Source organism: Anser anser (genome assembly GCF_964211835.1).
Source record: "Anser anser genome assembly, chromosome: W".
NCBI classification, from domain to species: Eukaryota; Metazoa; Chordata; class Aves; order Anseriformes; family Anatidae; genus Anser; species Anser anser.
Genome location: NC_139731.1, coordinates 714153 through 735458, shown reverse-complemented (window position 1 = coordinate 735458; position 21306 = coordinate 714153). Strand labels below are relative to the sequence as shown.

The 21306-nt window shown below is 40.3% G+C and overlaps 2 protein-coding genes and 1 long non-coding RNA gene across 3 annotated transcripts in view; 1 reads left to right on the top strand and 2 right to left on the bottom strand.

Annotated features, from left to right (window-relative positions):
- LOC310888674 (uncharacterized protein) overlaps positions 1-12092 on the bottom strand; it is a 151106-nt gene extending 139014 nt beyond the window's left edge. Inside the window, exons 1-2 of the mRNA XM_083815619.1 lie at positions 11811-12092; positions 11144-11272 (exon numbers count right to left, since the gene is read on the bottom strand). Of these exons, the coding sequence (XP_083671745.1) occupies positions 11144-11272 (129 nt within the window). The 5' untranslated portion in view covers positions 11811-12092. The remainder of the gene's footprint in view (positions 1-11143; positions 11273-11810) is intronic.
- On the bottom strand, positions 618-3500 carry LOC310888678 (ubiquitin carboxyl-terminal hydrolase 42-like). Its single transcript, XM_083815629.1, has 5 exons — positions 2742-3500; positions 2248-2315; positions 1414-1525; positions 913-1053; positions 618-719 (listed from the first exon to the last, which is right to left on the bottom strand). The coding sequence occupies exons 1-4, from the start codon at positions 2778-2780 to the stop codon at positions 973-975; spliced, it is 300 nt and encodes a 99-aa protein (XP_083671755.1). The 5' UTR covers positions 2781-3500; the 3' UTR covers positions 618-719; positions 913-972.
- A 2441-nt stretch (positions 12093-14533) lies between the features above and the next one.
- LOC310888681 lies at positions 14534-19455 on the top strand. Its single transcript, XR_014576056.1, has 3 exons — positions 14534-16015; positions 16554-16682; positions 17516-19455. It is a non-coding gene; the product is annotated as an uncharacterized lncRNA (long non-coding RNA).
- Positions 19456-21306: the final 1851 nt, after the last annotated feature.

The following is a 21306-nucleotide window of genomic DNA, read 5'->3' as shown; positions in this document are numbered from 1 at the left end:
CCCTAAATTACCTTAATCATATGAGGAGGAAGTCGTGGTCCCAGAAATCCAGCCTGCTTACTGTTAGCCCCCCGCTGACCAGGGGGGAATGAACAGGGATAAGATGGTGCTGCTAAGTGAAAAGCATGTTCTCCGAGCGTCAAATCATAGCGCCTTCAGAAAAGAGCAGTGATCTCAGTTTAGTTTTTCTTTCAGCCTACTCTTGGATTAAATCCCATCCTATAATTTTATAGGAGCAGTTCATACGATATGGAAGCCTTTTCTACAGAAGACTTAGCCAAGACTACAAACTGAAAAGTAGGTAACAGTCTTCCTACTATGACTATCACTTTCAGAGCAATAATTCATTCTTACACCACAGATGACCTTCATTTCTCTCCTTCTCTAAATTAGCCAGCTACAGATAACACATATACAGCAATTTACACAAGTGCTGCAGTTTAAGGCCAAGCAACAAAAGATAATAAATGACAGAGAATTTCAGGTTAGACAGAACTGAATTAGATAAACAATAATCTTTTCCTGGGAGAGAAAGAAAAACACTTGCAAAAAGAAAAGTATCAATAACAGGAGAGTAAATCTCTTCTGAACACATTTTAATATTTATTTCATATTTACCTGATATAAAAAAGTAAGTAAGCTTGCTGACCAAGAACTCTTTTAATGTCAGTACGGACTACTTTTGCATCATTCATCTGATACCAAAGTCCATTACCAGCCTGCAAATAAAGACAACGATATCTTTAGATGAATTGCATGTTTTCCAAATGAAATCACAGATAGGAATAAAATACACACGTGTCAAATAAACATATAATGAAATCTTTTTCCCTAGAAACAGTACTACTAGTAACACTTTAACTGGTTTGCCAGCACAACCTTTACCCTGTTAGAAATGATGTTGACTTCTACCTTCATGTAGCATACATAGTGTCCTGAGCGACAGTTGATACCATGATGCACCAGCACCGCTTATAAGGTGTAGCGGAGTGGTTCTCCACTTGATTGAGACATGTAGTCTCGGAGGTCCAAATACTCAGGATATTTTACCTCCTAAAGAGAGACCAAGAAGACAGAAAAATTATATCAGAGTACTTCGTGGACTAGCCAGAGAAAAACACTTCCAAAAAACAGAGACTGGAATTATATGAATATATCTCTTGATTCACTAAAAATAAGTCTTCCCATAAGCAACGTTTAATACTAGAAGTTGCAGAGAACTGTTTTCTGACGAATTAGCCTTCTCAGAGGAAAGTATATGCTTCTTGTCAAGCAGGAACTTTACTGATATTAAGAGAAAGAATAAGCCACAGTCGTTAGTCTACAATTATTGTCTGAAAATATTAACAACTTTCAGCTTTGGGGGATGTCCCATTACATGATGACAAAGTTGCGTTACAGCGGTAAATATACCTTGTTGATCTTTCCACCTGTGAAATCTGCAAATCTTTTCAGTGATATTGTGAGAACGTTGGAAGAACGGTGTATGGTAAATCTCTTGGATGCAGGAACCATCTTTTTACACCTTAAAAACAAGCAGAGACAAGTGTTTGAAAGCATCTTCTTTTTCGCCCCCAAAACAAACTCGTTTCAATGTCTCATGCATGCTTATGCTATTTGAATAGCATGCTCAGCGTTTACCTCACCTGGAAGTCATTTTTCTTTGAAACAAATCATTTTCCAGTAACACAGACAGCATCTATAGTGTGCTTTGTCATCAATACTGGGAACAAATCCAGCAGTCTAACAATTAGATGTATATTGAGGTAGAACAACAAAGAAGTATGACAGTATCATAATTTCTGCAGACATAAAATTCTTTCCCCTTAAACCCAATGTAAACGTGGAGACTATTTACAGGGGTTCCACAGAAGGACAAAGTCCAATCCACTTTCTAACCACCACCAAGCTCTTATATTTTAACATTGTGTGTGGTTTGGTTTTTTAAGTTAAACAAGTTTAATTTAGAAAGTTATACATGTACTTAAACATCATGAATTATATTTACAAAACATCCTACCTTTATATCCAAAGTGATATCAAGAAATGCCTCATACGTATCCGAAACTGCTTTGCAATTCAAGCACTTCACTGGAAGCAAAATATAAATGCTGAACAATACGTGAAGGAGACTAACTGTCCAAATTCAAGTTGTCGATAGATACTACATTAGACAAACTGCAGACTGCTTTACTACCGACAAAAGACACAGATCAGTTCTAAGGACAGGAATATTTTTAAAAGTACCTCTTGATCTTAGAAATCCTCCAAATATTTGATGAATGATGGTGGTAGCTTGAGAAGATCTGTCCAATCTGGAAATAAATTATAATCAGACCTCAGAAGATTTAAGGCACACAGTTAACTCTTCAAAGAGTTTTATGAAAACCAAGGATGACGTAGACTTTCAGTTTTGATAGTAAATAAAGGACTACAAGGTGCTAGAGAACGTATAAAAGTGAATTTGTTTATGCTGACTTGGTGCTTCCATTCAAGCACGCTTCCTGCATAGCATCAACAGTATAGCGCAAGAACTCGTGTGCGTCTCCTTGACTGCCAAAACGGAAATGTTGTCCTATTCCTAAATAAGAAGATGATAGTATTTACCTCATTTAAAAATGAAATAATTCTCGTATTTCTAAAATCTCTCTTCTTTATAGTGTTAAAACCATTTATACACATCAAATAATTATTTGAAGATTACAAGATACTGAAAAAGAAACACATCTGAAGCCACTTACGACTGAGGTTATTGATAACACGCGTAGGCTCGATGGCATCAACAGTGCAACGCAGGGCCTGGTTAATGGGAGTCTCCATCGTGCACATCATGCAAAAATCTTGTTCGCGACCTGAAGAGTGAAAGAAGAAAGCATCCCAGTCCAGCGAAACAGACATAACTACAAACAAACATATAAGTAATATTTAAACTATAGATACAGTATCCACTCTCCTTGTCCCAACAGTCTCGTAACATTTTATTTCACACAACTTTATAGAATAAAAATATCCATTAAGCCTGTGTTCAAGTGCATTTTGTGATGAGAAATCTAAAAGACTACTGCAAAGTCACGTTTGTGAAGGCTGACAGGAATGTGAACTCCACAGGCTGCAAAATATATGAGGAAAGAATATTTGACATTGATGATACAGCATTAAGAGAATGTGGGTTATTTTCAGCACAGTGCTGTCAGGTGAGCTTCATGATACAGAGCTACGAGTCCTTTGGGAGAAAGGAAAAACTAAAGTAATGTATGTAATAGTACTTCTGCCCTCCTTTTTTCAACAGGATTCTTAACTGAAACAATTTCTATATACAGGAAGAAAACAGTTAAATTTCTAGGTATCGATACAAAGATACCAGCCTAAAAAGCATACACGTTTAGTACAACATTTAGTTTATAGTACAACATTTTATTTAGAACAAAATCAGTCTAGATTTTAATACAGTCCCACAAAAAAATCTAGTCATGTTCATAACAGCTCATATTGCTTTCTAGGTTTTGGTTTTTTTTTTTTTTTTTTTTTTTTTAATTGGTTCAACAACGAACAGACCATTTATTGTAGTGCATTATGGAACCTAGGCTGTGAAGACTAAAGACCTATGATGCCAACATCCTAAATTTTATTGCCTTTGAGCAGCAGGAAGCCCAAATAGCCCAAATGCCAAATGTTCATTAAATGCATTACTGTCCAATGCACTTCATTATTCCCATGAAGCAAGAAAAGATCCTTTTAAAAAAACAAACAAAAAACACACATGGTGCATTAAACGCACTCCATATGCTATTCTGAGCCCACTGCTAATACAATGCTCAAAGCCAGCTTCTACAGGTAAAATCAGGCAAGTAAGTTTGTCTCACAGAATCACTGCTGTTCTTTCACCTTCAGAGCTATCCAACAGATTTAAAATACTGTTAGAAAGTACTCACATGACTGGCTGTGCTCAAGAGAAAGCATGTAATTGGCAAGTGGGGGGGGTGTAGGTCAAACACTGTAGAGTAGCATTAAGAAAACGTGTGTTGCCAAGATTGTACAGGCCAACTCCAACACTTTGTGTTTCTTGCCAATCCATACGTATCTTCTCAGGTGGAAAAAGAATCCTTTGTGGCGGAGCAATTCCATCATTAACAACTGCAAGAAAGTTATATTTAAAAAGAGATTTTGTTTGTTTGTTTCTAAGAAAGGCATTAGGTATATATAGGTAAATATGTAAAGTATATATAGGTATAGTAAAAATACTATTCTGCGGGAGCACCTAGAGGAACTAGCTACAATCCAAAACAGAAAAACTTATTGCAGACAGCTTTAATACCGCCAAATTCAAATTGGCTGGTCAACACAACGTTTTGGGAAAAAAAAGTTTAGTCAACCATTTTAATTTTTCTAAGGCAAGGCTAACTGCCATCCTGTTTTTAGTATCTAACGCCAAGTTCCTCTCCATCTATAATCTTTAACCTGATTACCTCAACTACTGCTTTTTTCCTTATTATAACTTAAACCACAAACTTAGACTTGAAATTATATGGTAATAAATGCAAGGACAATGTAAAAACAAATAACTAGGAATGACGGTACCCCTACAAATATCAGATCTTTTCCTGAGCAATGTTAGCATTCAAAAACCTGTGAATAATGGAAGCTGTGAATAGCAACAATCAAACACTTTTCTTCGCAAAACAGAAAAGACACGGATGAATCTGTGCATTACAAAATGCTCCCCATATTTCTCTGTCGACTGTAAATATATCAAAATTAATTTCTGTAACGTCAGTCACTTCAGTTGCCTTAGGGGAATCGCTTTGGAAGTCTTTATTCACAGTAGTCCCGTTCTCTATCAGTGCAACAAGTAAGAACTGCATTTTCTACTTTTGTTTTGAAGAAAACGGAGGCAGGATAAAGCGCACGCTTACTTGCGTAGTACTTGAGTAGTAGAAGTCCTGTCACTTAATCTCAAAGAAACAGCCTTTAAGAACTAAATTGCTGGTATGAATGATTTAAAAGGAATCCCCAAACTAAACACACAAAGTAAAAATTTCCATCCAAACTCTATCAGTATTACTTTTAGCTTCTGCAGAACTAGTGGCTGATGCCATTTCTTTCACTTTCGTAGGATTTTAATCCATTACAACTCTGGAGTCTTTTTAATATAAAAATGTAAATGACATTCTCTGAGGGGAATCAGTTATTTATTGCATTTTTGGAGCTTTGCAATTATCTATTAATTATTACCTATTATCTAATAGATAATGGTTGTGATTTATATATAATTGTTGCTCGCGTTAGCAATGGAACACTATTACTTTACTGCCTGCGCTTTTCTGTTTCGTGTGCACAAAGGTACCTGCATTTCGCTGCTACTTTACTTCTGTCTTTCCAGGGCTCGCCCTCTACCGCACTGTCTACTGCACCAGTCATGATGGGTTTGTTGTGATTCTATAATGAGCCTAGCTTTTGAATACACTTTTTCTGGGCGTCACTTTGTGATAGCAAGTTAATTTGTGAGGGCATATCACTTATGACCTGCTGCTCGGTAGGTACACGCTTGGCCTCTGTTAAGCAGAGAGTCAATCACAGCTTAAGATTTTGTCCAAGATGCCATTCACGAAACTGAGTTTAACCTTGACATAACTGAGTTTAACCTTTAAACCTGAAGCTTCGTTAAAGAATAAAGCAGCACCCAAGCCAGGAAATAGAAGTTAATTGTCACTTTACCCTGAAACGCACGTAACGCCAGTGAGCTATTCTGTGCTGACAGGATTGCTGCCGGGATGGCCGACGAGGCGGTGGGCACAGGGGGCCACAGGTCCTGCTCCCCGGGGCCACAGGTCCTGTCACAGGGGGCTGCCGGGGGTCTCCAGGCGCCGGGAACAGCGGCAACAGCGGGGACAGAGGGGACAGCAGCGACAGCAGCCGCCACCTCAGCCGAGGCCGTCTCCACAACTGCCACGACGGCCTCGGAACGCCGCCCAACTCGGAGCTCCAGCGTGACGCCTTTTTAACCTGGCCGCGGTGCTCACGGCTACAAGCAGAGCGTTTCCTCCGGCGTGTCTTTACTGTCGGTGCCGGATCGGCCCTCACCCCGAGCTCTCCCTGCCGGGAGGGCTTTGCGGTTGGGGTTTCCCTCCCGCCGCCGCCGCGGGCAGGCCCCGCGCGCAAGGTGTCCGCGCTGGGGAGCAGCACGTCGCCCGCGGCGAGAGCCCGAGGGCGCGACACGAAAAAGCCCCGACGTGCGGACGAGGCGGCGGGGAGACGGCTCTGAGGGAGCCGCCGCTTCGCCCCGCCGTCCTCCTCCCCTCCCGGGCCGCCCCGCCGAGCCCCGTGCGCCTCAGGTGCTGCCCTGAGAGGGCGCTCGGGCACTGGGACAGCTGCCCAGGGCAGTGGTCATGGCACCGAGCCTGACGGGGGTCAAGAAGTGTTTGAACGATGCTCTCAGACGTAGGGTCTGCTTTTGGGGTGGTCCTGTGTGGAGCCAGGAGTTGGACTCGGGGATTATTGTGAGTCCTTTCCACCTTGGGATGTTCTCTGATTCTAGGTCAGCAATCCATTATCTGATGAGAGGTGTGGAGTCATTCAAAGGGAAGAGAGAACAAAACACTTCTAGTTTTCAGAAGCGGGTATTTGGTAACCAAAACGATGATTCCTTTTCTTCTAGAGCAAGTAGCAGCAGGGATCCGCTTTACAATATGCTGGCAACAAGGAAACGAAGAATTGCAAACAAGACATAGGACTTGATCAGCAGCTTGTATACATTCATCGACTTATAAATGAGCACACAGCTGAGCGATAATGCAAAAATTGGACAAACTAAGTGAAGACGTTAACTGTAAATTTTATAGTTTGAAGTAAGCTTCAAATCCCAGAGGATGACTTTGTTGGAACTTTATTCAGCTGAAAACGTGGAAGCCTTGCTTCTGCTTGTGTTAGTTACAGCTCCAGTTTACTTTGGTTGGGAGGGAAGGCATTCCAGGCTAATGTGCTGTACCTGTTCCTTCAGCTCATTGTCCATAAACGGAGGAGCAAATGAAATTATTTGAATCTCCATTAAATGCAGCACTACAAAGTGGAGTAGAGGGCGATCTAGCACTTGATTTTTCTGTAAGCAGAAAACCCAACAGAATCTCAACAACAGTTTTCAAATCTTGTCCTGCAGTAAATGACCAGCTGAGCGAAGCTTGCATTTAGAGTATGTGCTCCTACGTTAGATGGAAATAGCTTTTCCTCTTCAGAAGTGCAACTGAGTGGTGGACTGGCAGCTACGTAGGGAACTAGTTGTGCCAAAGGGTTTGTGTTGAATGCACAGAAAAATATGCAGGTCCCAACAGGAAAGGATTGTCTGTAGGCATCACACTGAGTACAGATGTTGTCCGCGGGTTCGTGCCCAGTGCACCGCGCCAATAAGCACCCCGAGTCGGAATGCACACGAAGGTCTTTTAATTACATAATTAATTACAGAACTCTGCAGAGTCAGGTACTTGGCTATCTTTCGCAAAGCAAGCACACCTCTGACTCGAATCACCGTCATTCATACACAGGAAACTTGTGAAAACTCTCTCTTTGGCTCCTTTTGACTGGTTATTACAGCTCACCTAACTTATCTCTACTGAGCTTGCGCATTACAGAGGAACGCCGGGGGGGAGGGGGTACAGGAGGAGGGGGACACACACCGAATCCCACATTAGCATAGATTAGCATTTTGACAGGTGTGATTTCTAATGTGTTAATGACCCTTAATGAGCAAAAGGTTACTATAGGTCAGTCTGGAGCTGGTTTTCTCCTTCTTGTTTTTTCCCTTTTATCCCTTCTCTTCCTTGCTTCTGCTAGCTCAAGGCTACCTGTCTCTCTCCTTCCTTATTTTCTCAGCTAAAAGACTACACAAGCTACAGGCCTCCCCATTTTCTTCAAGGTTTCCTTGTTTTTCTCCCAGCTTTGGGACTACACGGGTGTGCTTTGATATTTGCCAGTATAGCTAAAACTCATGCCAGTCTGCTCACGCACAATAAGCAGTAAGATTTAAGGACTGGTTTCATCTGCTTTTTACATAGTAACATCCTTCTTATGTTTTAGATATGCTGTAGTTAAAGCTTAAAGTAGTTCCAGTAGTTAAGTTACAGGAGTAAGGTTACTCCTTGTGGAGTAATTGCCTTAAGTGACTAGGCATTATAAGCACACCTCCATCCCAAAAGCTACCCGCCTCCAAGGTGCAACCACCCCTCACTGAGCACATCCTCTGAATTTCTCGGAGCCTGTACCTTTAAACGCAAGCGAGATAATTTCTACCAATCACAACCAAGATATGCATGACTGGAGTCACTCAAGCTCCACCTAAAAGATAGAAAATAATGTAAATTGGCTTAAGAGAAAGGGAATGTTGGGGAAGATACTGTCACGAAGGATACCTTCTGACATCAGTCGACAGGCTGAGCCTCTCACCCCCCCACCCCCCCACCCCCCCCATGGCCCATTGGGATGCTGTGAGGTAAGATCTGAACGCTTGGTTATACCAGGCGTCTCCACGGAAACTTAGAAATCTCTGGTGTCTTTATGCTTTTTAACGTCTTAATACCTAGGCTTTGTACCTGTGAATTTCATGCATGCTAGCTTGCTTTTGCAGACAGTGAATTTATCACTGGCAATCCAAAGGACCTGTGTATCTGTTGCCGTAATAAACTGCACTTAACTGCATTGTTCCTGGCCGTGATAGTTCTCCTTGAACGCGACTAGAGCGAGGGCGTGCTGCGTTGTTGGTGAATCCGTGGCCGTGATAGTTCAGTACCCTGAAGCCGACCGGACCCGTAACGGTCAATCAGCTACACCCCTTAATGCGACACTACTAAAGGAAGAAGATGACAGGGCTTGCGCGCGTTGCATTAGGCTTTGCATGTGAAAACACCCCCAAATAATTTCACATGCATTTAACGTTTTTAAAGGGAAAAAAACAGGAAGGTGTAGTCTTTCTGTAAGCTACAGCCCTAGATAGTTAAGGCATCAGCATTCATTCCTTTGCTTGACAACAAACTATGACCATACAGAAGAGTTAAATATTTTCATTGCATTCTTAAAGGCGATTTTTCAGACTTGTGCTTCAGTTGTTGGAGTTGAAGAAATCAGTAGACGCCCTTACTTTTACGTTAAGACCAAAATCTTTATCTAAGATTGTGTTATCTAACACAGCTAAACTCCCACCCCCACATGTTTTTTTGGAACTTCTGAAAGATCTTTCTGCAGTCCCACTCTGATGGTCTTTCAGTAACATACAAACTGCCGTGGCAGATTCTGTTACAGTGCTTTTCTATTGACAGCGTGCATAACACTCAAGGTAAAGCCCCTCATTTTGCAGTGGGGACATAAAGTGTTTCTTTGGACGCTGCTGCTTCTGTTAGTACTCATTTTTTCACAAACTTGTTGAACCTGAGCTGTGCCTCCTGCGCCAACGAATGCTTTCATGACACAGTATTTTGTCAAAGCAGTTTTGCTTCTTGGAGCTACAGAAGCAGCTCTGGCTACATGATAGGGAACTGTGCTGCATTGGCAAAAAGAGACTTACTTACGGACTTAACAACACTTGCTAACTTGATCTATTTCAAATCTCATTTTAACTTTAAAGAACAATCAGTTTTGCGGTTCCTGTCTTACTAAGTTGCCTTGTTTTGCATGGAAGGTCAGCCTGTGAAAGTTTTGCTTTATTGCATGCTTCAAAAAAAGGCTGAGAGGAAGAGACTGGAGGAACCTTTTCTATTCTACAGACTTTCCCCCACGAACGTGGAATTGCAGGCTACTTGGATGAATGTTCGAATGTGAGTAAGGGAGCAAGCCTCAGCCAAAGGAGGTAGAATCCTTGCTTAAGAGGAAGTATCAGTGTGGGGACATCTTTGCTTAATGGGAGCCATTTAAACTCTTCATAGAAACTCAGTAAGCTCTACATCTTATGTTTGGAAAGCAGTATGGTTACGCAGCTGCTAACCTAATGACTTGAGTCTTCTGCTCTGCAACTTCACGTTTTGTTTTCAAGCAGTGCATACATCAGTTTAGGCTTTGGACAAGGAGATTTGTAATGCAAATAGTGATAAACCAGAATCAGTGCTACTGACGAGCGTAATGGTGAAATGCAGCAAATCAAGTATTCCTGGAGAACTGTGAGATTACAAAACCAATAAGCCATGAAGCACTTTTTTTTTTTTTAATCAATTCTTATATGCTGAAATAACACCTTCAAGAAAATCTGTTTATCTAGCCAGGCGACGGTGTCTACCGGTAAGCACAAAGGAAATGCCTTGAGAGTTCGTTTGCTGTATTTGAAGTTCTTATACCCTGCAGAAATAATTATTTAGAGTAACATGTAACTGAGGAGATTGTAGCAGGAAGTATATTATTTCTAGCATTAAATTGCTGCCCCGTTGCCAGTGCAATCTAGGAGAGAACTGTATATAACAGTTAAACTCCCCTGGACTGACTTAAATTTTAAAATATTCTGACAAAGTAAGCTCTAAATCACTTAACATTTTGAACAGTTTTAAACGGGTACAAAACTGAAGCTTTATAAACCAAGCAGCATTTATAATGCTTCATAGATAAAAACAATGCCTATTTTTTAAGATTTGTTACATATCTATGTAGATATGCTTGCTGGAAAAGCCAGGTCTGTTGTAGACCAAATGCTGCAGATTAAGACTTGTGGCTTACCAGTTTCATTTCTGTATTTTCTTGGAAAATGTTTCGAGTTAGAGTTTAAATATAAAATGTAAATACTGTACAGATATATATTGAAATAAGTATTCCTCGGTGCACACAGGTGATTTGCATGACAAATACTCTGTATCGATCATTGTTACAAATGTAATGTTCTGTGTAAATCCACTGCGTGTTAATCTTTTCATTTATCATCAAGAGCTGTTACTTAAGCCTGGACATTCTCAAAAATAAAGTGTGAAACTATATACCATTGTGTAGCTCCTCCTTTATCAGGAGTACATGCAAGATAATTGCTCCTGTTTTTTTCTTTCTAGAGGATGATTCAATTTTATAGCATGGATTATAACTGCTCTTGCAAGTGACCTTCTTTTAAGCACAACAGTTTAAATGATCAGGTTACAGAGAAAACCCTTTCACTGCAAAATAGATTCAATAAAGGCTTGTGGCTTACCAGTTTCATTTCAAAACCCAAGTTGTTGGGTTTGATGGAAAAATGGTTGGTTTGGATGGTAAAAAGGTCGTCGGTTTTGATGGTAGGTTTAGTCTGAGTATTGAAGGCTTCCATCAGTAAGCTCTGCATCTGAAAGACAAAGGGAAGAAATGTCATTTCCTATTGTGATACTCAACATGGAGCTGTCTGGCTCAGTGGTTTTCTTTCTAAACAGAGAAGTCACAACCCTGCACCCGGCTTGATCTGCTCTCTGACTACAGGGCTGGACTGACTGGAGAAGGCAGCTTCCAAAGCCCTCCCATTCAACTGACTGCATTCCAGTTCTATGCTAAAATTGGTCAACTGTACATGATATTAGGACAAAGCTACCTGCTTTTTTAGTGATCTTGTGGTCAAGCTGACCAAATCCTAGCCACAGAACAGAAGCGTTCAGAAACTGGCTAGAGAGAGCACTTAGGAATGCAGGAATTTAACTGCTTTAACGCTGCTCTTTCTCTCACGTATCTGGAACGTGAAGATCCAAGAAGAAAAGCAAGAAGATGAAGTCCTTTGTTTCCTATGCCAGAATGACATTTTCAACACTGAACAGGATTGTCACCGACTGTTAACTGGTTGTTAAGTTGCAGCTAGGTATAAAATGTAGAAAATGTTTAAAAATAAAACTTGCCTTTGGATAGTGAACTGTGTTCTTCGGGGATTACTTCAGTTATCTGTAAGAGGAAAATAGATGATTGGGGGGGTTGTTTGTTTTTAAGAACGGGTGCAGTCTTGCCTGTAATTTAGCTGGTATTTTTCAAAGTGACCTCTTAGAAACTTTACAGCTCTGTTGAATCAACATGTCTCTAACCCTACAATTAAATAATGCTAAAAGATGCAGCAATTTATCTTACTGCAAGTGCTTATTAAAATATCTGAGTAACTGCGACCGTGGCTTCCTCACAGATATATATATATATATATATTTAATACTACACACTTCTGCTCAGAAAGAAAATCACGGAAAATGTAAAATTTCATTTGAGATGTTGGATTTGTTGCAGTGTGAGATCTTCTTCATCACATGATTCTATTCGTAATTAAACCATATTATCTACTGAGTGACCAAGATTATGACAAGAACAGCACAGAGTTCAGCATGAAGCCAATCAGGAGCTCAAGTTGGGGACTCTTTACATGGCTTCCATCAGTGCATTCCTCTATATTCTTAAACCTATAATAGCAGGGAAGAAAAAAAAAGACAAAAAAAAAAAACAAAAAGTAGAAAAAAAGCTGGATTTTTACATATTACATATTTTACATATCCCTCCACATGCTGTTCTGAATAATAGCCAAAATATTCATAGCCACTGTATTTGTTCTCCCCACATAGCTGAAAAAACAACACTTGAAACATATTTTTCAAAACATATTTTAATATCCAGCAGACTGTTCAGTCATCAAGCATTTAAAGACTGTTTTAAATAATCTCTAGATTAATCTAAAAGGAATCCCATAAACATGCTGCAGCCGCTTACCTTTAATATACTCGCTGGATGCGATGGAGCTGTATTTCTTGCTTTCACCTGCACTGGAAGGCTTCCCTTCCTTGTGAGGTTGTTTACTGCCCTCACTTCTGCATTGCTCTCATAAAGAGCCATCTGGAGGATGGGATTCTTCCTCCTTCTCCCGGGTTTTCTTCTGGAAACGAGGATCTAAGTATTCCAAGAAGCCTTTCACTTTCCTGATGTTTCTCCTTTTTCCTCTTTTTGTTACGCTTGCGACTGGCATTGTCAAAGTGGAGCGCAGAGAAATACAAATCATCAAGTCTGAAAGAAACATGCAAGTTAAAAAGAGAAAAAAAGATGTGGCACTTGTTGCATATAGGAAACTTTATTTATTTTACCACAGGGGATGATTTGCCGCATGTCAGCGATTTTGTGGTACTTTGTGCACATGTAACTTCCTTTAGATGCAGCAAACTTAAGCCCTCAGATTGAAGGACCATAGGTCCTGGTTGGTACACAGATCATTAACAATGGTTAGCTCTGGAATATGTGCAAGTAAAAAAAAAAATGTTTTAACCTAATCCAGAATGGTGTGCAGATGTGATTCGAACTACGTGGTCCAAAGCTAGTGCTCTGACACAATTCAGCAATAGCTTTCCTGTCTTCACTGATCAACCTAATGATCCCCAGTCATGATCCCCAGCCAGATTATGCTATCTAAATAACTTAGAAACTATGAAAAAAACCTAAAACGAAACATGAGAAGCACCCGGAAAAGAATTAGGAAAAAAACTGCTGATTATGCTGGAATCCCTGCTTACTTGGATTCCTTCTCTCCCTGTTTATCTTCAGACTTCTTTTTCTTCTAGAACTTCTTATATTTTTTCATGTTTTCACCACCTAAAAGCTCCTTTTCTACCTTTCTGCGTTTCCTTTCTATTTCACTTTCACTACCTTCTTCATGAGTATATTGTCTTTTTCTGTTTCCTTCTTTTGCCTTTTGGATAGCCACCGTTGTCCCGGGACACTGCACAAAATAAAAACACGTTTCTGCCTCCCTCCACCTCCTGCTCTGAGAAAAAAGGGGTGGGGGCGACGGGGGAACAGCCAATGTTTCTCCAGATAATGGAGAAAAATGGAAAAACATTCTATGAAGAAACACAAGTTCTCCGTGAGGCACCAACCTGCATCAGAGTGATATGCACAGTGCTGATCATTAGTTCTGTTCGTAACACTGGCCATACAGTACGGAATTCTACTGATTTAAATCCTTCCATTAAATAGTATTAGTTGACAGATAGAACCGCAATGAACTTCCATAAAATCTTGTCTTAATCAGACTGTGCCAATGTCTCATATCAGCATTGGTATGTATATGGAACATCGGGAGAGGAAACTGTATCGGTATTTACAGCTTTTCTACTTCCTTGTCAGAGAGACGTTATCTCCAAATTAGAAATTGATGTATTTTGAATAAGGGGTGGTGGATCGGATTTATTCTTACTAGTGTTAATATTTGCTCTTGAATAGTGCTTAATATCTGGTAATGCATCAATCAAGCGTCAAAAATAAACTTAAAAATGTGTAAGGCTTATCTCGTTGGTCGATACAAAGACCAAGGGCTTTTCTCTTTTCTCTTTTTTTTCTTCCCAGTATTGTTTTTCTGTTTTCCTTCTCACTGCAGTCTTGATTTTGTTTCTTGTCCCTTAAGTATGTTTTCAATGTGTTGTTGAAACATTTTCCCTTTCAATCCGAAAAAAGGAGCTGTCACTGGTGTCTGCAAGTTGAAGACTGGAGCTTATCTGAAAATCACTGAGCCCAAGAGCTGTCACCTTACTCTTCCAATAGGACAAGGATGTCTTCATTTCTCAGTTAAATGCATTTTTCAGGTTTGTGTATTATTTTCTCAGGAATGGAAAGTGTGCGCACAATTTGCCAGTTGTGGGACTAGGAGTTCTCTTACTTCCTGTGCTTTGTTTAACCTGTCTTAAGTTTAATGGATAGCAATCAAGGTGTACTAGAAATCTGAAAACACTTTATGCTTTGTTCTCTCAGTCATTTTGGTATAACAAACTAGCTTATGGTTTAAACCCTCCATTAGGTTAGCGGTTTCCCTAAACGTAACAAGTCCCTGTGTGCTACAGTAAGACAGTAACAAAAAATTAAGTATAGAAATTCATCCTGTCGTTATTCAGCTTCTGCCTATGGACACACAATTATGCTTATTTAAAGCGGTATCATATTGAAACCTAATCAGCATGTTAGAAAGCACTTAGTATCAGTTATCGGCTTTTGTCCTGGAGGGCTGAGGTTTGTTTTGTTTTGTTTTACATTCAGCATTTCCTTTTCTAGCTTCCATTCCCCTGTTGTTTTGCATGAGGAAAACATGCAGCTTTACAAAGTAGAACGGAAAGAGATGCTTTTCAGTCTAACTTTTCAGTTTTTTGTAGGAGTTTTAAATGTGGTAGGTGCAAAACAGCATAAGTACTGCTGCCAAAGTTATATTCAAACAAGTATTTCTTGGAGAAGCAGAAGAAGCCCAGGGAGAAATAAATTTACAAACATGCTCTTCATGCTCTCCTTTCCCAAGATTTCTCTGAGATATATCCCATAGTCTGTGGGTTTTGAGGTATGTGGTTCCCAGGAGTGAAAAGGAGGGCCAAACATCTCTCCTCGCGCATCTCAACGTGCCAGGGCTTTAGTGTACTGCCACTTATGGCTCCGCTTTTCACCTGGAAAAAGCGACCTCATGCTGTAAACTGAGGAGCCCTGCTATTGTTCTACATGTTGTTTTTTTTTTTTTTTTTTTCCCTGCTCATACAGGCTTAGAAATGTGCTGATGAAACAATAAAAAAGCCAGCTTGGTACATCTCCTTACAAAAAAAAATAAATACAAACTTGAGCTCCTGATTGGCTTCATGCTGAACTCTGTGCTGTTCTTGTCATAATCTTGGTCTCTCAGTAGATAATATGGTTTAATTACGAATAGAATCATGTGATGAAGAAGATCTCACACTGCAACAAATCCAACATCTCAAATGAAATTTTACATTTTCCGTGATTTTCTTTCTGAGCAGAAGTGTGTAGTATTAAATATATATATATATATATATCTGTGAGGAAGCCACGGTCGCAGTTACTCAGATATTTTAATAAGCACTTGCAGTAAGATAAATTGCTGCATCTTTTAGCATTATTTAATTGTAGGGTTAGAGACATGTTGATTCAACAGAGCTGTAAAGTTTCTAAGAGGTCACTTTGAAAAATACCAGCTAAATTACAGGCAAGACTGCACCCGTTCTTAAAAACAAACAACCCCCCCAATCATCTATTTTCCTCTTACAGATAACTGAAGTAATCCCCGAAGAACACAGTTCACTATCCAAAGGCAAGTTTTATTTTTAAACATTTTCTACATTTTATACCTAGCTGCAACTTAACAACCAGTTAACAGTCGGTGACAATCCTGTTCAGTGTTGAAAATGTCATTCTGGCATAGGAAACAAAGGACTTCATCTTCTTGCTTTTCTTCTTGGATCTTCACGTTCCAGATACGTGAGAGAAAGAGCAGCGTTAAAGCAGTTAAATTCCTGCATTCCTAAGTGCTCTCTCTAGCCAGTTTCTGAACGCTTCTGTTCTGTGGCTAGGATTTGGTCAGCTTGACCACAAGATCACTAAAAAAGCAGGTAGCTTTGTCCTAATATTCTGTACAGTTGACCAATTTTAGCATAGAACTGAAATGCAGTCAGTTGAATGGGAGGGCTTTGGAAGCTGCCTTCTCCAGTCAGTCCAGCCCTGTAGTCAGAGAGCAGATCAAGCCGGGTGCAGGGTTGTGACTTCTCTCTTTAGAAAGAAAACCACTGAGCCAGACAGCTCCATGTTGAGTATCACAACAGGGAATGACATTTCTTCCCTTTGTCTTTCAGATGCAGAGCTTACTGATGGAAGCCTTCAATACTCAGACTAAACCTACCATCAAAACCGACGACCTTTTTACCATCCAAACCAACCATTTTTCCATCAAACCCAACAACTTGGGTTTTGAAATGAAACTGGTAAGCCACAAGCCTTTATTGAATCTATTTTGCAGTGAAAGGGTTTTCTCTGTAGCCTGATCATTTAAACTGTTGTGCTTAAAAGAAGGTCACTTGCAAGAGCAGTTATAATCCATGCTATAAAATTGAATCATCCTCTAGAAAGAAAAAAAAAAGGAGCAATTATCTTGCATGTACTCCTGATAAAGGAGGAGCTACACAATGGTATATAGTTTCACACTTTATTTTTGAGAATGTCCAGGCTTAAGTAACAGCTCTTGATGATAAATGAAAAGATTAACACGCAGTGGATTTACACAGAACATTACATTTGTAACAATGATCGATACAGAGTATTTGTCATGCAAATCACCTGTGTGCACCGAGGAATACTTATTTCAATATATATCTGTACAGTATTTACATTTTATATTTAAACTCTAACTCGAAACATTTTCCAAGAAAATACAGAAATGAAACTGGTAAGCCACAAGTCTTAATCTGCAGCATTTGGTCTACAACAGACCTGGCTTTTCCAGCAAGCATATCTACATAGATATGTAACAAATCTTAAAAAATAGGCATTGTTTTTATCTATGAAGCATTATAAATGCTGCTTGGTTTATAAAGCTTCAGTTTTGTACCCGTTTAAAACTGTTCAAAATGTTAAGTGATTTAGAGCTTACTTTGTCAGAATATTTTAAAATTTAAGTCAGTCCAGGGGAGTTTAACTGTTATATACAGTTCTCTCCTAGATTGCACTGGCAACGGGGCAGCAATTTAATGCTAGAAATAATATACTTCCTGCTACAATCTCCTCAGTTACATGTTACTCTAAATAATTATTTCTGCAGGGTATAAGAACTTCAAATACAGCAAACGAACTCTCAAGGCATTTCCTTTGTGCTTACCGGTAGACACCGTCGCCTGGCTAGATAAACAGATTTTCTTGAAGGTGTTATTTCAGCATATAAGAATTGATTAAAAAAAAAAAAAGTGCTTCATGGCTTATTGGTTTTGTAATCTCACAGTTCTCCAGGAATACTTGATTTGCTGCATTTCACCATTACGCTCGTCAGTAGCACTGATTCTGGTTTATCACTATTTGCATTACAAATCTCCTTGTCCAAAGCCTAAACTGATGTATGCACTGCTTGAAAACAAAACGTGAAGTTGCAGAGCAGAAGACTCAAGTCATTAGGTTAGCAGCTGCGTAACCATACTGCTTTCCAAACATAAGATGTAGAGCTTACTGAGTTTCTATGAAGAGTTTAAATGGCTCCCATTAAGCAAAGATGTCCCCACACTGATACTTCCTCTTAAGCAAGGATTCTACCTCCTTTGGCTGAGGCTTGCTCCCTTACTCACATTCGAACATTCATCCAAGTAGCCTGCAATTCCACGTTCGTGGGGGAAAGTCTGTAGAATAGAAAAGGTTCCTCCAGTCTCTTCCTCTCAGCCTTTTTTTGAAGCATGCAATAAAGCAAAACTTTCACAGGCTGACCTTCCATGCAAAACAAGGCAACTTAGTAAGACAGGAACCGCAAAACTGATTGTTCTTTAAAGTTAAAATGAGATTTGAAATAGATCAAGTTAGCAAGTGTTGTTAAGTCCGTAAGTAAGTCTCTTTTTGCCAATGCAGCACAGTTCCCTATCATGTAGCCAGAGCTGCTTCTGTAGCTCCAAGAAGCAAAACTGCTTTGACAAAATACTGTGTCATGAAAGCATTCGTTGGCGCAGGAGGCACAGCTCAGGTTCAACAAGTTTGTGAAAAAATGAGTACTAACAGAAGCAGCAGCGTCCAAAGAAACACTTTATGTCCCCACTGCAAAATGAGGGGCTTTACCTTGAGTGTTATGCACGCTGTCAATAGAAAAGCACTGTAACAGAATCTGCCACGGCAGTTTGTATGTTACTGAAAGACCATCAGAGTGGGACTGCAGAAAGATCTTTCAGAAGTTCCAAAAAAACATGTGGGGGTGGGAGTTTAGTTGTGTTAGATAACACAATCTTAGATAAAGATTTTGGTCTTAACGTAAAAGTAAGGGCGTCTACTGATTTCTTCAACTCCAACAACTGAAGCACAAGTCTGAAAAATCGCCTTTAAGAATGCAATGAAAATATTTAACTCTTCTGTATGGTCATAGTTTGTTGTCAAGCAAAGGAATGAATGCTGATGCCTTAACTATCTAGGGCTGTAGCTTACAGAAAGACTACACCTTCCTGTTTTTTTCCCTTTAAAAACGTTAAATGCATGTGAAATTATTTGGGGGTGTTTTCACATGCAAAGCCTAATGCAACGCGTGCAAGCCCTGTCATCTTCTTCCTTTAGTAGTGTCGCATTAAGGGGTGTAGCTGATTGACCGTTACGGGTCCGGTCGGCTTCAGGGTACTGAACTATCACGGCCACGGATTCACCAACAACGCAGCACGCCCTCGCTCTAGTCGCGTTCAAGGAGAACTATCACGGCCAGGAACAATGCAGTTAAGTGCAGTTTATTACGGCAACAGATACACAGGTCCTTTGGATTGCCAGTGATAAATTCACTGTCTGCAAAAGCAAGCTAGCATGCATGAAATGCACAGGTACAAAGCCTAGGTATTAAGACGTTAAAAAGCATAAAGACACCAGAGATTTCTAAGTTTCCGTGGAGACGCCTGGTATAACCAAGCGTTCAGATCTTACCTCACAGCATCCCAATGGGCCATGGGGGGGGTGGGGGGGTGGGGGGGTGAGAGGCTCAGCCTGTCGACTGATGTCAGAAGGTATCCTTCGTGACAGTATCTTCCCCAACATTCCCTTTCTCTTAAGCCAATTTACATTATTTTCTATCTTTTAGGTGGAGCTTGAGTGACTCCAGTCATGCATATCTTGGTTGTGATTGGTAGAAATTATCTCGCTTGCGTTTAAAGGTACAGGCTCCGAGAAATTCAGAGGATGTGCTCAGTGAGGGGTAGTTGCACCTTGGAGGCAGGTAGCTTTTGGGATGGAGGTGTGCTTATAATGCCTAGTCACTTAAGGCAATTACTCCACAAGGAGTAACCTTACTCCTGTAACTTAACTACTGGAACTACTTTAAGCTTTAACTACAGCATATCTAAAACATAAGAAGGATGTTACTATGTAAAAAGCAGATGAAACCAGTCCTTAAATCTTACTGCTTATTGTGCGTGAGCAGACTGGCATGAGTTTTAGCTATACTGGCAAATATCAAAGCACACCCGTGTAGTCCCAAAGCTGGGAGAAAAACAAGGAAACCTTGAAGAAAATGGGGAGGCCTGTAGCTTGTGTAGTCTTTTAGCTGAGAAAATAAGGAAGGAGAGAGACAGGTAGCCTTGAGCTAGCAGAAGCAAGGAAGAGAAGGGATAAAAGGGAAAAAACAAGAAGGAGAAAACCAGCTCCAGACTGACCTATAGTAACCTTTTGCTCATTAAGGGTCATTAACACATTAGAAATCACACCTGTCAAAATGCTAATCTATGCTAATGTGGGATTCGGTGTGTGTCCCCCTCCTCCTGTACCCCCTCCCCCCCGGCGTTCCTCTGTAATGCGCAAGCTCAGTAGAGATAAGTTAGGTGAGCTGTAATAACCAGTCAAAAGGAGCCAAAGAGAGAGTTTTCACAAGTTTCCTGTGTATGAATGACGGTGATTCGAGTCAGAGGTGTGCTTGCTTTGCGAAAGATAGCCAAGTACCTGACTCTGCAGAGTTCTGTAATTAATTATGTAATTAAAAGACCTTCGTGTGCATTCCGACTCGGGGTGCTTATTGGCGCGGTGCACTGGGCACGAACCCGCGGACAACATCTGTACTCAGTGTGATGCCTACAGACAATCCTTTCCTGTTGGGACCTGCATATTTTTCTGTGCATTCAACACAAACCCTTTGGCACAACTAGTTCCCTACGTAGCTGCCAGTCCACCACTCAGTTGCACTTCTGAAGAGGAAAAGCTATTTCCATCTAACGTAGGAGCACATACTCTAAATGCAAGCTTCGCTCAGCTGGTCATTTACTGCAGGACAAGATTTGAAAACTGTTGTTGAGATTCTGTTGGGTTTTCTGCTTACAGAAAAATCAAGTGCTAGATCGCCCTCTACTCCACTTTGTAGTGCTGCATTTAATGGAGATTCAAATAATTTCATTTGCTCCTCCGTTTATGGACAATGAGCTGAAGGAACAGGTACAGCACATTAGCCTGGAATGCCTTCCCTCCCAACCAAAGTAAACTGGAGCTGTAACTAACACAAGCAGAAGCAAGGCTTCCACGTTTTCAGCTGAATAAAGTTCCAACAAAGTCATCCTCTGGGATTTGAAGCTTACTTCAAACTATAAAATTTACAGTTAACGTCTTCACTTAGTTTGTCCAATTTTTGCATTATCGCTCAGCTGTGTGCTCATTTATAAGTCGATGCATGTATACAAGCTGCTGATCAAGTCCTATGTCTTGTTTGCAATTCTTCGTTTCCTTGTTGCCAGCATATTGTAAAGCGGATCCCTGCTGCTACTTGCTCTAGAAGAAAAGGAATCATCGTTTTGGTTACCAAATACCCGCTTCTGAAAACTAGAAGTGTTTTGTTCTCTCTTCCCTTTGAATGACTCCACACTTCTCATCAGATAATGGATTGCTGACCTAGAATCAGAGAAC